Raw genomic sequence first — 13681 nt, forward strand, 5'->3', positions numbered from 1 at the left:
GAGGACAATGCCTGAGCCACACAAACTACAAATGAAGTGTATACAAGCCTGCAAATACAGGTCATATAAGTGTCACATCTGCCTACAAACAATAACTAGATGGAACAAGAAGAGGCATGCAGGTGCGCACAAGTGGGGGCATGGGAGAGCTGAGAACGCCCAATACAACCTGCCTATAGGCTAAAAGTAGCGCTGAATCGGCATAGCACCGGTCAAGGGGGTGCCACTCTTGGCACTCTTGCTCCTGACGAAGACACGCTGTGGCGACACGTGTTGGGCTTTTTTTGCCCCCCTTGACCGGTGCTATGCCGATTCAGCGCTACTTGAATGAAGCGATTAATGCAGAGAACAGTTGATTTCGGTCTCTGGTCCACATCTGCCAATGACGCTGTGACGGAGAAGCTAAATGGGCACCATATTGAAATGAATGTGCATTGCGGAAACCACTGAACCACAGTGTGATGTGTGGCTGAGTTTTCTGCATAATTGCGTGTAATTCATAGATTATTTTTTTTCTTTCAGATTTAATGTGCAAGTTTTCAGGGAACATTTCTGAGTACTGTGTGTTCGGTAACTCGCCGTGCTGCAGATATTTTTATGAATGTGTATTTTTAGCACCACCTTATGCGATTCACCCACAGATTTTATGCTTTTCAACTGTGAAATTAATCAGGATAAACTATCTAAAATTATTAGCCAGCTATAAAAGTGTGGATATGAGTAACAGGCCTGCAATGTTAATCCTCCTTGCTGGCAAGTTGGAGTGACGTGGAATTTTGTCTTTTTCTTTTCTTTCCTCGGGACTGGAAATTGTTGCTTGCATTTTAAGAGCTTGTATAAGAAGTGCACCGATTGCTATCCAGACTGATGCAAGTGCATGTAACCGATCCACAGTCCCCAAGTACATGGCAAAGTTTAATACACTTCTGCTTGTGAGCCTCCGCCTTCAAAATTGGTTCCTTGTAGGAAACTTTCCGCTGGCTGCTGTAACATAAGGCCGTAGGTCCTGATTTGCCTTCACAAATTTGAATATTCCATATATTCTCCATTATTCTTTCTAAATGTATGCGGCAGCAAAGTTTTAATCTGTGTCTCGTATGTTGCAAACTTTTTACACAGTCCTAGCGGGGAGTGTTGGCACCCTTGAAATTGTTACGGAAAATGAATTATTTCGCCCAGAAAATTATTACAATTACACATGTTTTGTTATGCACATGTTTATTTCCTTTGTGTATATTGGAACAAAAAAAAAAGGCAAACTGGACAACATTTCACAATACAACCCCCAAAATGGGCCGGGCAAAATTGTTGGCACTCTCAGCTTAATATTTGGTAGCACTTCCTTTTGAAATGAATAACCTGAAATCAGTCACTTCCTATAACCTTCAACAAGGTTCTTACACATCTACACTGGAGTTTTGGACCTCTATTCTTTTGCAAACTGCTCCAAGTCTCTCATATTTGATGGGTGCCTTCTCCCAGCCGCAATTTTATGAACTCTCCAATGGGATTTGGATTCAGACTCATTACTGCCACTTTAGAACTTTCCAGCTCTTTGTTTCCATCCATTTTTCGGTGCTTCTTGAAGCATGTTTGAGGTCATTGTCTTGCTGGAAGACCCATGACCTAGGACACCAACCCAGTTTTCTAACATTGGGCACTACATTGTGACCCACAATCCTTTTGGTAATCTTCATAATTCATGATGCCTTGCACACAATCAAGGCACCCAGTTCGAGAGGCAGCAAAACTTCTTTGATCCTTCACCATATTTGACTGTAGGTACAGTGTTCTTTTCTTTGTATGTCTCGTTCCATTTTCGGTAAACAGTAGAATCATTTGCTTTTGCAAAAAGCTCTATCTTGTTCTCATCTGTCCACAAGACACTTTCCCAGAAGGATTTTGACTTACTCATGTACCTTTTGGCAAATTTAGATTTCTGTCTGTATCAGCAGTGGAGGTTCTCTTGGGTCTCCTGCCATAGTGTATCATTTCATTCACATGTCAACGGCTAGTTCACGCTGATACTGGTGCACCTTGAGCCGGACAGCTTGAATTTCTTTGGAACTTGATTTAGGCTGCTTATCCACAATCCTGATTATCCTGCATTGCAACCTTTTCATCAATTTTTCTCTGCCGTTCACATCCATGGAGATTAGCTGGAGTGTCGTGGGTTGTAAGCTTCTCTTAGTTATGTTGTGTATCGTGAACAAACGAACATCAAGATCTCTGGAGATGAACTTGTAACTTTGAGATTGTTGATATTTGTCAACAATTTTGTTTCTAAAGTCCTCAGTCAGTTTCCTTCTCTTCTTTCTGTTCTCCATGTTTGTATGGCACACAATGCAAAGATTGAGTCAACTTCTCCCCTTTTTATCTGATTTTTCAGGTGTGATTTTCATGTTGCCCACACCTGTTACTTGCCATAGGTGAATTAACAGAACATCAAATGTTTGAAACAAAATTTTTTACCCACAATTTTGGAAAGGTGGCAACAATTTTGTTCGGCCCATTTTGGGGTTTTGTGTGAAATTATGTCCAATTTGTCTTTTTTGTGTGTTATTCCAGTGCACACAAAGGAAATGGGTAATTGCAATAATTTTCTGAGACCAATTCAAGGGTGCCAAACTTTCGGCCATGGCTATATAGTATGGATAGTGTATAATTTTGTGAATTTTATTTTTACATAGGTCCTATTCCATTTATATGGGTGGCATAGCCCCAGTTACAAGAGAAATGTAATAATTCCAACATTGGAGTAACCTTGCTCTGCGTCTATGTCGGATGACCACTTGTTCTCCTGACTTCACTTCCATGTGAAGGCGCTGGTCACTTACATGTTATTTCCTGTATTCTATAAGGGAGTGCTATCTGCCTGACCCTTTTCTCTCTTCAAATCAGTAGATGTTGGACAGTTTGGGGGCCTCATACATATTAGATGATCAGACAGTCCTGCCAAATTTAGCTAGGTTGTATTAAAGGGTATACATGGTTCATAAGTGTTCGCATTGGTTTTTCCTGCTGGTTTAATACAGGAGGCAGCATAAGCAACATTGTTTATTCAGCAATTTGAAAGACCGCGATGATAGTAAATTGTAAGTCTGTAATGTCTTATAACATTGAAACTACCTACCTTCTACATAGGCCCCCATTATACCTACAAAACAGCTCTGACCCATTGAGGTATGGACTCTACAAGGTATCTGAATGTGTCCTGTGGTATCTGGCACCAAGACGTTGGCAGCAGAAGTTGTAAGATGGGTCCTCCTTAGCTTTAACTTTTTTTCTCTGGCACATCCTATAGATACTTAATTTACTTGATACAAGGGTAATTTGGAGGCCAGGTCCACACCCTTATACTGCTTAAAAACAAAAGAAGAGGAGATTCTGTATCCTATATATTTTTCATCAATACCATTTGATAAATGGGTTGTCCAGTAATGGACAACCTCTTTTTAACGGACCCTGATCTACAGCCTTCAATGTGGATGTTTCCTTTGACACTAAAGTGAAGGTTGCTAACTGGCTGCAGCCGTGACATGATATAACAGTACAGAACACGTGATCGCCAGTAGACAAAGCGCTGCAATTGGAGCGGTGCGGGTCACGAAGGAGAGTGTCCCATTTCATTTATTTTAATTTTGTGATGGACATAGAAGTACTACTGAATAGCCCTTTAAGGTCTAAGAAACAGTAGAAACCTTAACAGAACTGTGATCACAAGGGCAGGAATAGGCTTGTCTCTGGTTTTCTGCTGATTTACCCCCACAATTTGCTTTGTCAATGCTGATAAGTACCGCTTACCCTGAAATCCATGCAGAAGTTTCAGCTATCTATGTATGTATGTATGTATAGGATTTGACTCCTTTATTCAGCCCTATATTTTGGGATTGACTGTGCCAGTTGTGTTCAAGGGTGATAGTGTAGTTCCCTAATATTCAAGTGAATGCAATAGCGGTGATTGTTGTGCTGGTAAGATCTTCTTAACTGATTTGGTCCATTTTCAGATTAAGTGCATGTAGAAAAGCCTTGGAGACACCATCACGTTTTTCTCAACGCAAGCAATAAATAGCCAGGTGTTTCACCGGGAAGGAACAACCACGGGAAGGGCAGCATCCAAAAAGGAAAACCACCTATGCCAAAACATGGTATCCATCCACAGACAGCTGTTTCGGGGTATTTGCCCCTCATCAGTGTGGAGTAGGAAACTGGCTATTAGGAGCAGTGCCTAGTAAAAGGACTATAAACATAAGGATGAATGACCTCGGGGAGATCAAAACATCCAACACCGCGGAGACACCATCACGTGTTTCTCCACGCTGTCTGTGGATGGATACCATGTTTTGGTATAGGTGGTTTTCCTTTTTGGATGCTGCCCTTCCCGTGGTTGTTCCTTCCCGGTGAAAGACCTGGCTATTTATTGCTTGCATAGAGAAACACGTGATGGTGTTTCTGCGGCTTTTCTACATGCACTTGCATATTTCTCATAAGGGATGGGAGCAGTGTTCTGGATCACTGCGTTGAGAAACACGTGATGGTGTCTCCGTGGTGTTGGATGTTTTGATCTCCCCGAGATCATTCATCCTTATGTTTATTGTCCTTTTACTAGGCACTGCTCCTAATAGGCAGTTTCCTACACGTGATGGTGTCTCCGCGGCTTTTCTACATGCACTTGCATATTTCCCATAAGGGATGGGAGCAGTGTTCTGGATCACTGCGTTGAGAAACACGTGATGGTGTATCCCCGGTGTTGGATGTTTTGATCTCCCCAAGGTCATTCATCCTTATGTTTATAGTAGTTTATAGTCTCATCACTATCGAAGCTACCGCCTCACCAACACCGGAGCTCCTGCAACCCTCAACCTACTGTCTCCTTCCCCATAATCCTGTAGAATGTAAGCCCGCAAGGGCAGGGTCCTCGCCCCTCTGTATCAGTCAGTCATTGTTAGTTTGTTTACTTTGTGATACCTGTAACTTGTATGTAACCCCTTCTCATGTACAGCACCATGGAATCAATGGTGCAATATAAATAAATAATAATAATAGTACATTTTCAGATTAAAACTTTTCCCCAAGAAATAACTTTATATCTTTTCCATAGCATAGTGGAAAGGTGATGATCGCTGGGGATCCCAAGACTGGGGCTTTGCATCCCTATCCTGATTAGATTGGAGGTGTACATGCTTGGCCTCCGCTCCGTTCGTTGCATATGGGACTGTCAGAAGTGGCCGAGTCGAGCTCTACACTTGGAAGTCCTGTAAGCAATTAACACAACGGAGGTCAGGCACACACATCTCCCCTCCATTCAGGATGGGGCTATATTGCTCAATTCTTTGGATCTCTGGGTGTCCCACCAGCCTGATCTCCAGGGATCAGTGAGTTTAGAACTTCATTTATGGGGAAAACCCTTTAACACTTGATAATAAATGTGGTCATACTTAATTTAGCTGTGGCTGTATTGTGGCATTGTAGACCTCAGAAATATCTATTTATGAGATGCAAATAGTCTATCTTTTATTTATGAGATTTATTGTGGCCACAAAAGTTGTTGCCAGCTTGCCCCAGTAATATAACTGCATACTGTAGATCAACCAGTGGGCTGCTATCCTGATTGTTGGAGGTCCCATGCTTTGGACCACTATTGATCATCAAACATTCATGGCTCATCCCTAAGATAGGACATCATTGTCTTAGGCTTCTTTCACACTAGCGTCGGAATCTCCCCGTCGCAATGCGTCGGGGAGAGATTCCGACGCTAGCGTTTGCTGCATTGCACAATGGGTGCAGCGGATGCATTTTTCTGGCGCATCCGCTGCCCCATTGTAAGGTGCGGGGAGGTGGGGGCGGAGTTCCGGCCGTGCATGCGCGGTCGGAAAAAGCGGTCCGTCGGGAGAAAAATACGTTACATGTAGGGTTTTTTTCTCCCGACGGTCCGCCAAAGCACGACGCATCCGTCGCAAGACGGATGCGAAGTGTGCCAATCCGTCGCAAATGCGTCATCAATAGAAGTCTATGGGGGAAAAAACGCATCCTGCAAGCACTTTTGCAGGATGCGTTTTTTCTGCAAAACGACGCATTGTGACGGATTTAAAAAAACGCTAGTGTGAAAGTACCCTTAGTCTCAGAAAACCCCTTTATAGAAACCTCCACAGCAGAGCATCTCTTGACTGTCAGGGCGGTCTGCACATAAATAATTTCTAATTATTAGAAGACCTAAAGATAATGTAGTCATCATCTATCCACAGCCAAGAGCTGTCTAGTCTACATTGTTTTAATTAGACACAAAATGTTCTCACCATGACTAAGAAATTAATTGTTGCATATCCAGTCGTCCCGACCTAACTTGTTTCCGGTGAGTCCTCGGCATCTGGCTTGGTTTGCTTTTGTTATTTGATGGCTTATATTCGCTGAGAGTTATTCATCCACATTAAAAAAAACAAAACAAAAAACGTCTAAATTCTTGAATCATTGGTTGTCTCCAGATTTAGATTAAAAAAAATATATGAACAAGCCTGAATCCTTGTGGGAGAAGCCACCAAATGTGTGGTCAGTTGTAATGGCTTACAGTCTGCACTGCGTTTTTGCCACCGCACTTTCTTAACATGGAAAATTAACAGTACAGTACCAGCAAAGTGAATGAGATTTGTGATCTCACAGTGCTTATTTTTTCCTTGTAGATCTGTATCCTGTCATGTCTTTGTGCCCATTCAGATGTCAGCGATATTTCTCATAAGCAGAAAATACAGTTTAATCAGTATTTTGTCTGATGGGGGAAAAAATAGTGGTTTCACAATCTCTTTTAATCAGTCAGTGGAGAAACTGATAGCACATGCCTAGCATCTGGACAGTCTCCGTGATTTTGTCTGGACTACTCAGTCAGACATGTGAACAGCCCAACAACATAGGCACGAGTTTTGTTTGCGTAAAACAAGGATATAACTTGTATGAGAGAAACTGTCGTCTGAATGAGCCCGAACTCAGAGGGGGCTCCACTCTCGCCCATAAGTTGCCTACAATCGCAGGGTCCTGGTGGTTTGACATGGCTTTCAGGGGCCTAACAATGACACTCGTGTCTATCTACTAGGCCTCTGGGAGTGCTGCGTTGCAGTACAGAAGTAATCAAGACTTTAGGCTCATGTGCCCTATTTGGATAAAAAAAAAAAAAAAAACTACTTAGCCTTAAGGTACCTTCACACTGAACAACTTTACAACGATAGCGATCCGTGACGTTGCAGCGTCCTGGATAGCGATATCGTTGTTTGACACGCAGCAGCGATCAGGATCCTGCTGTGACATCGTTGGTCGGAGCTAGAAGGCCAGCACCTTATTTCGTCGCTGGATCACCCGCTGACATCGCTGAATCGGCGTGTGTGATGCGCTTAGTAACCCGATGGTTACCCTGGTTACCATTGTTAATGTAAAAAAAAAAAAAAAAAAACACTACATACTTACATTCCGGTGTCTGTCGCGTCCCTCGCCGTCAGCTTCCCGCACTGACTGTGAGCGCCGGCCGTAAAGCACAGCGGTGACGTCACCGCTGTGCTCTGCTTTACGGCCGGCCCTCACAGTCAGTTCGGGAAGCTGACGGCGAGGGACGCGACAGACACCGGAATGTGAGTATGTAGTGTTTTGTTTGTTTTTTTTTTTTACATTAACAATGGTAACCAGGGTAAACATCGGGTTACTAAGCGCGACCCTGCGCTTAGTAACCCGATGTTTACCCTGGTTACCCGGGGACCTCGGCATCATTGGTCGCTGGAGAGCTGTCTGTGTGACAGCTCCCCAGCGACCACACAACGACTAAACAGCGACGCTTCAGCGATCGGCATCGTTGTCTATATCACTGCAGCGTCGCTAAATGTGACAGTACCTTTAGAGTGAATTTATTTAGAAGAATCCCAATCAGATAAGGCTAGGTTCACACCAAACCGTGCTTTACTCAGTTGGGGTTCCCATCTGAATCCCCTGAAAACTATTCTGATTGGAGGCCAGACAGAGCCATCCACTTGATAGGAGCAAAGGTAATCCCTGTGAAAACAGTATGGCCTCCAACATTTGTATTCACGCACAAAAATGTTAAATATCCCCAGTCTGCTCACGGAGTTGTGGTGACTCCCATGTCTGTGATAGGTGATATAAGTATGGACTGTAGAAAGACTTGGCAGTCAGGTGATAAGTGAAAAACATAAAGATTTTATTTACAGTGTAGTAGTACAGTATCGCTTGACCTGTTTTTTTTTTTTAATCACATTATGAAACCAATTCCATCTGTCCTGTGCTATTTGCAGGTGCTTTTGCCGGCTGCCAGTCTTTTACAGCTTCAAGATGTGAGGAAAACCTGCTGTGAGTTCCTGGAAACCCAACTTCACCCAAGCAACTGTCTAGGGATTCGGGCCTTTGCTGACATGCACGCGTGTACTGAGCTGTTACAGCAAGCCAACACCTTTGCAGGTAACTCCTCCAATGTAGTGTTCATACACTATACATGTACTGTATGTGGGCAAGTGTTACACAGCGTTACTACAGCCCATCCTGGTTGATGGTAATAACTCCTCTCCTCAAGATCTTTTCCATGAATGACCCATTTGTGTCTTCTCTGCCTTCTTGTAGCATATTAAGTTCTCATATCCCATCATCCAGGACCCCAGTGGTGTACGGAGTCTGGCTTTAGCTGGATGGACCTGTATTTTTAGGCTTTTATTACAGCTGGACACCTTCCAGTAACATGAATGTCATCGGTACGGTAAATGTGAGTGAAAACATGCTGTATAAATATATTACATATCGTGGAGAGGCAGTCTTGTAGCTCAGCACAAGTACAGAAACATTAATGGATTTCATACATGAGGCAGAGGAGAGCCCCAGATGTGGAAGCTTCTGAGAGTGGAGAATCATCCAGTGACCCTGCCATAATGGTTACATTTAAGGCAAATGTATCATTCAAAAGTATATTTCACAATTTAGGAACTAACTTGTTGTTTTCAAATTGCTGGTAAAGTTAAAAGGAAAAGTACACTGCTCAAAAAATAAAGGGAACACTAAAATCCCACATCCTAGATATCACTGAATGAAATATTCCAGTTGTAAATCTTTATTCATTACATGGTGGAATGTGTTGAGAACAATAAAACCTAAAAATTATCAACTTAAATCAAAACTAATATCCCATGGAGGTCTGAAGTTCGAATGATGCTCAAAATCAAAGTGGAAAATCAAATTACAGGCATATCCAAATTCAGTGGAAATGCCTCAAGACAAGGAAATGATGCTCAGTAGTGTGTGTGGCCTCCACGTGCCTGTATGATCTACCTACAACGCCTGGGCATTCTCCTGATGAAGGGGCGGATGGTCTCCTGAGGGATCTACTGCCAGACCTGGACTAAAGCATCCGCCAACATATGGACAGTCTGGTGCAATGTGATGTTGGTGGATGGTGCGATACATGATGTCTCAAATGTGTTCAATCGGATTCAGGTCTAGGGAATGGGCGGGCCAGTCCATAGCTTCAATGCCTTCATCTTGCAGGAACAACTGACACACTCCAGCCACGTGAGGTCTGGCATTGTCCTGCATTAGGAGGAACCCAGGGCCAACCACACCAGCATATGGTCTCACAAGGGGTCTGAGGATCTCATCTCTGTACCTAATGGCAGTCAGGCTACCTCTGGTGAGCACATGGAGGGCTGTGCGGCCCTCCAAAGAAATGCCACCCCACACCATTACTGACCCACTGTCAAACCGGTCATGCTGAAGGATGTTGCAGGCAGAAGATCGCTCTCCATGGCGTCTCCAGACTCTGTCACATCTGTCACATGTGCTTATTGTGAACCTGCTTTCATCTATAAAGAGCACAGGGCGCCAGTGGCGAATTTGACAATCCTGGTGTTCTGTGGCAAATGCCAAGCGTCCTGCATGATGTTGGGCTGTGAGCGCAACCCCCATCTGTGGACTTCGGGTACTCGGATCATCCTCATGGAGTCTATTTCTAACCGTTTGTGCAGACACATGAACATTTGTGGCCTGCTGGAGGTAATTTTGCAGGACTCTGGCAGTGCTCCTCCTGTTCCTCCTTGCACAAAGGCTGAGGTAGGTAGCGGTCCTGCTGCTGGGTTGTTGCCCTCCTACGGCCCCCTCCACATCTCCTGGTGTACTGGCCTGCCTCCTGGTTGCGCCTCCAGCCTCTGGACAGTACGCTGACAGACACAGCAAACCTTATTGCCACAGCTCACATTGATGTGACAACGCTGGATGAGCTGCACTACCTGAGTCACTTGTGTGGGTTGTAGAGTCTGTCTCATGCTACCACGAGTGTGAAAGCACAACCAACATTCAAGTGACCAAAACATCAGCCAGAAAGCATTGGTATTGAGATGTGGTCTGTGGTCCTCACCTGCAGAACCACTCCTTTATTGAGTGTGTCTTGATAATTGCCAATAATTTCCATCTGTTGTCTATTCCATTTGCACACCAGCATGTGAAATTGATTGTTAAACAGTGTTGCTTCCTAAGTGGACAGTTTGATTTCACAGAAGCTTGATGTACTTAGAGTTATATTCTGTTTTTTAAGTGTCCCCTTTATTTTTTCTGCTTCATCGGGAGGGTTCGCTCAGCCCAGTTTTCCGTTGGCGATATCTGCCACATGTGTATGGTGGTGGTGCGCAATGCATGGTAGCGGACGGTCTCTGAAGCTGAGCTGACTCCATGCTGTGAATGTTCCGGCTAGATTATGCAGCCAGCACCTGAATGTAGCTGCTTAGATCAGAGCTAGGTCTGATCACAGCAGTTTACCCCTTAGATGCAGCTGACAATTGTGACTGCAACATTTAACAGTTTGGAAAGGAGAAACAGCTGAGATTGTGTTTCTGGGGTGCTGATGGTGGAGTCATAGCAAACCCGGGCTCTGTATCTGCCATGTTTGTGCTCCCATGAATCCCAGCTTGTTTCAGGACTCCATACGAGATGAGTAATTTTACAGTACACTGCAATATCACACTGCTGCCATTCATTTTACAAGCAATCGCAGGTTCAAGACTGCTAGGTGGACTTCATAAAAGATTTGAAAAAACCTTGAAAATAGTTTTGTGTTTTTTTATTTTTTTTTAAAAAGCTGAAATTATACCCTCAGTAACTGTCCAAACTTTTAAGATGTCATAAATGTGTATCTCATTAGGTGAATATTGGAAATAAAATTGCCAGAAATGTTGTAGCTCTGCCCCACAACAGTGAAGTAGAAAAACATCATAAAATCACTCATACCATTTAATGGTACCAATAAAAACTGCAGCTTGTATCCCAAAAAATAACGATCAACTGAAAAATAAGAGCTTCTGGAATGTGAGGAGGAACAATTTTAGGGGCTTATTTGCACTCTGATGCCTGCTTGGACCTGGCGCCTGCATGTTCCCTGGTGTCTTCATGGACCTGGCGCCTGCGTGTTCCCTGGTGTCTTCATGGACCTGGCGCCTGCATGTTCCCTGGTGTCTTCATGGACCTGGCGCCTGCATGTTCCCTGGTGTCTTCATGGACCTGGTGCCCTCATGTTCCCTGGTGCCTGCATGGACCTGGCACCTACGTGTTCCCTGGTGTCTTCATGGACCTGGCGCCTGCATGTTCCCTGGTGTCTTCATGGACCTGGTGCTCTCATGTTCCCTGGTGCCTGCATGGACCTGGCACCTACGTGTTCCCTGGTGTCTTCATAGACCTGGTGCCGGCCCAGTCTTTATCCTCGTAGCCACACTGAGCTTAGTGGGTAGGTCAGTATTGACTTGCATGTAGCGTATAAAGCCATGTCGGGTCGGCACAGCTGTGGTGACAGTCTTTATAGCTTTATGGCGTGGTGAAACGTGACACTGCTTCTTAAAGAGGCTTTATGTTTCGTAGCAAGTGAATTCTTGGTGTGGTAAGTAATTCACCGTATCAGAGTAGCAAAACTTAGTGGGACAGTCAGTTTAGTTTATTGCATTAATGTATACATTTAATATGAGATGTATAATGTAGAAGAGAGACTGAATCACTGTGTTCTTTGCTCCTGTTTTTCTCTGCAGGAATATCCACATATTCTACATTCAGTACTGCTTGTTCACATTGCATTGTTGTGCCACTACCCTGTTCTGCCTCCTCACCATCTGCCATCACTGTCGCCAGCTATAGTTCTCAGTTTAGCGCTTTATGAATGGTTATTTGCAATTTTTTTTTTCCTATCTAAATAATATGACAATCCTGGAACAATGAAATGGGAATACAGAGAGCTGGAATAATGGCTGCCAAATCCCTATTTACTTATGTATGAAATGCAGTAGAAGCTTTAGTGATGCTGACACATGCAGTTCTGCTCTGTAATCCGTCTGATTACTCTGCTGTTATATGTTGAAGGTCATAAAGTAAACTTTGCAGAGCAGAACCTGCAGTGCAGTAGTAGTCATCTAGTATAGTATAGTAAGAGGTCCAACAGACTTGGACTCGCCAGTCGGTCTCTGGGCTCTGCAGTTTTGTGCCTTCTACATTGGGAGAGCTGCTCAGCCTAGTGACAGGCTGTAGCGGTCAGGTGTGTTGTAGCCATGATGTCACCTCTGCAGCCTGTCAACAAAGACCAGAGAGTCAGCACTGGACCCAGAGTGGGCGAGTGTGGCTGTGCTTCATATTTTCAGAATATAGATAAATATAAATTACTGGACAACAGAATTTAGTCTGTGGCTGTGAAGTTGCAGGTCCATACAGAAGTCCTGTCTGATTCCTATGGCCTGAGCTCGATAAAATAGGTGCAACCACAATGTTAGGTGGAGGATAAAGTAATTTACAGGGATTGCCACTAATTCATAAGACAAAAGGGTCTGCTTCCCCCTTTAGAAGTTTTGTAACAATTATCCATATAACATTTAGTCACTAGCATATCACAGGATAGCAATGAAGATGTGGCATTCCCTCACCCCCAGAAACTGGTCTCTTTCCATAGGTCAATATCAAAACCACCAGACATGTGCCACCAAGGTTACAGGGCACTAAGTGGAGTCTAGCCAGGAGACTCTCTCGCCTAAAACCTTTTTCTGCCGTAACTTCTGGACTTTGAAGTCTTACACTGGAACACACATCTAATTATTTCTAGTAGTTTAAAACAAGTGTCTGTGGATCAGCCCGCTTATGGTTACCAAGGACTATACTGTCAGGTTGCTTTTTCCTGACATTTAAAAACAGATTTTATATGTTGGCTGAAGTCCTTTATCACTCATCTTTTGCTTGGTCCCAGTGTTATTCCACAGTTTCAGGTTAATGTAAGCTTTATGTTAACTCCATAGTAATGAAGTGATCTGCCTTGCAGGCATCCACCTTCCGCCTCACTCACCTCACATCTTGTGCTAGTGCCAGATCATTTCTGTTAAATATTATCGCTCTTTCCCATGGTTCTTATCTGCTTTTAAATTGAGTTTATGTAATGGGAACGGCTGATGGCTGTTCCAGGGAAGCTTGTATAGAGTTTTAAAGTGAAGTTTCCTTCAACAATTTTTTTTACTCCTGTGATAAAACTATAGTTTCTAAAATTTATTTTTCTAAATGCATGGTGCATATAGTGAAACTGTCACAGGGATACCGCAATGAAGAGGGGCCCGAAGTTCAGAGTCTGCTCACTCAAAATCCTGCACTGAATAGAACTGCTTCACCATCCTATTAAACAGAGCAGGTTTTT

General features: G+C 43.7%; 1 protein-coding gene across 3 annotated transcripts in view; it reads left to right on the forward strand.

Annotated features, from left to right (window-relative positions):
• The window catches only part of KLHL2 (kelch like family member 2), a 241466-nt gene that overhangs the window by 98025 nt on the left and 129760 nt on the right, over positions 1–13681 (forward strand). For all 3 annotated transcript variants that reach the window (XM_069744186.1, XM_069744187.1, XM_069744188.1), the window contains one exon: positions 8289–8451. In XM_069744186.1, the coding sequence (XP_069600287.1) occupies positions 8289–8451 (163 nt within the window). The remainder of the gene's footprint in view (positions 1–8288; positions 8452–13681) is intronic.

The sequence above is a fragment of the Ranitomeya imitator genome, chromosome 1, assembly GCF_032444005.1.
Source record: "Ranitomeya imitator isolate aRanImi1 chromosome 1, aRanImi1.pri, whole genome shotgun sequence".
Classification (NCBI taxonomy): Eukaryota; Metazoa; Chordata; class Amphibia; order Anura; family Dendrobatidae; genus Ranitomeya; species Ranitomeya imitator.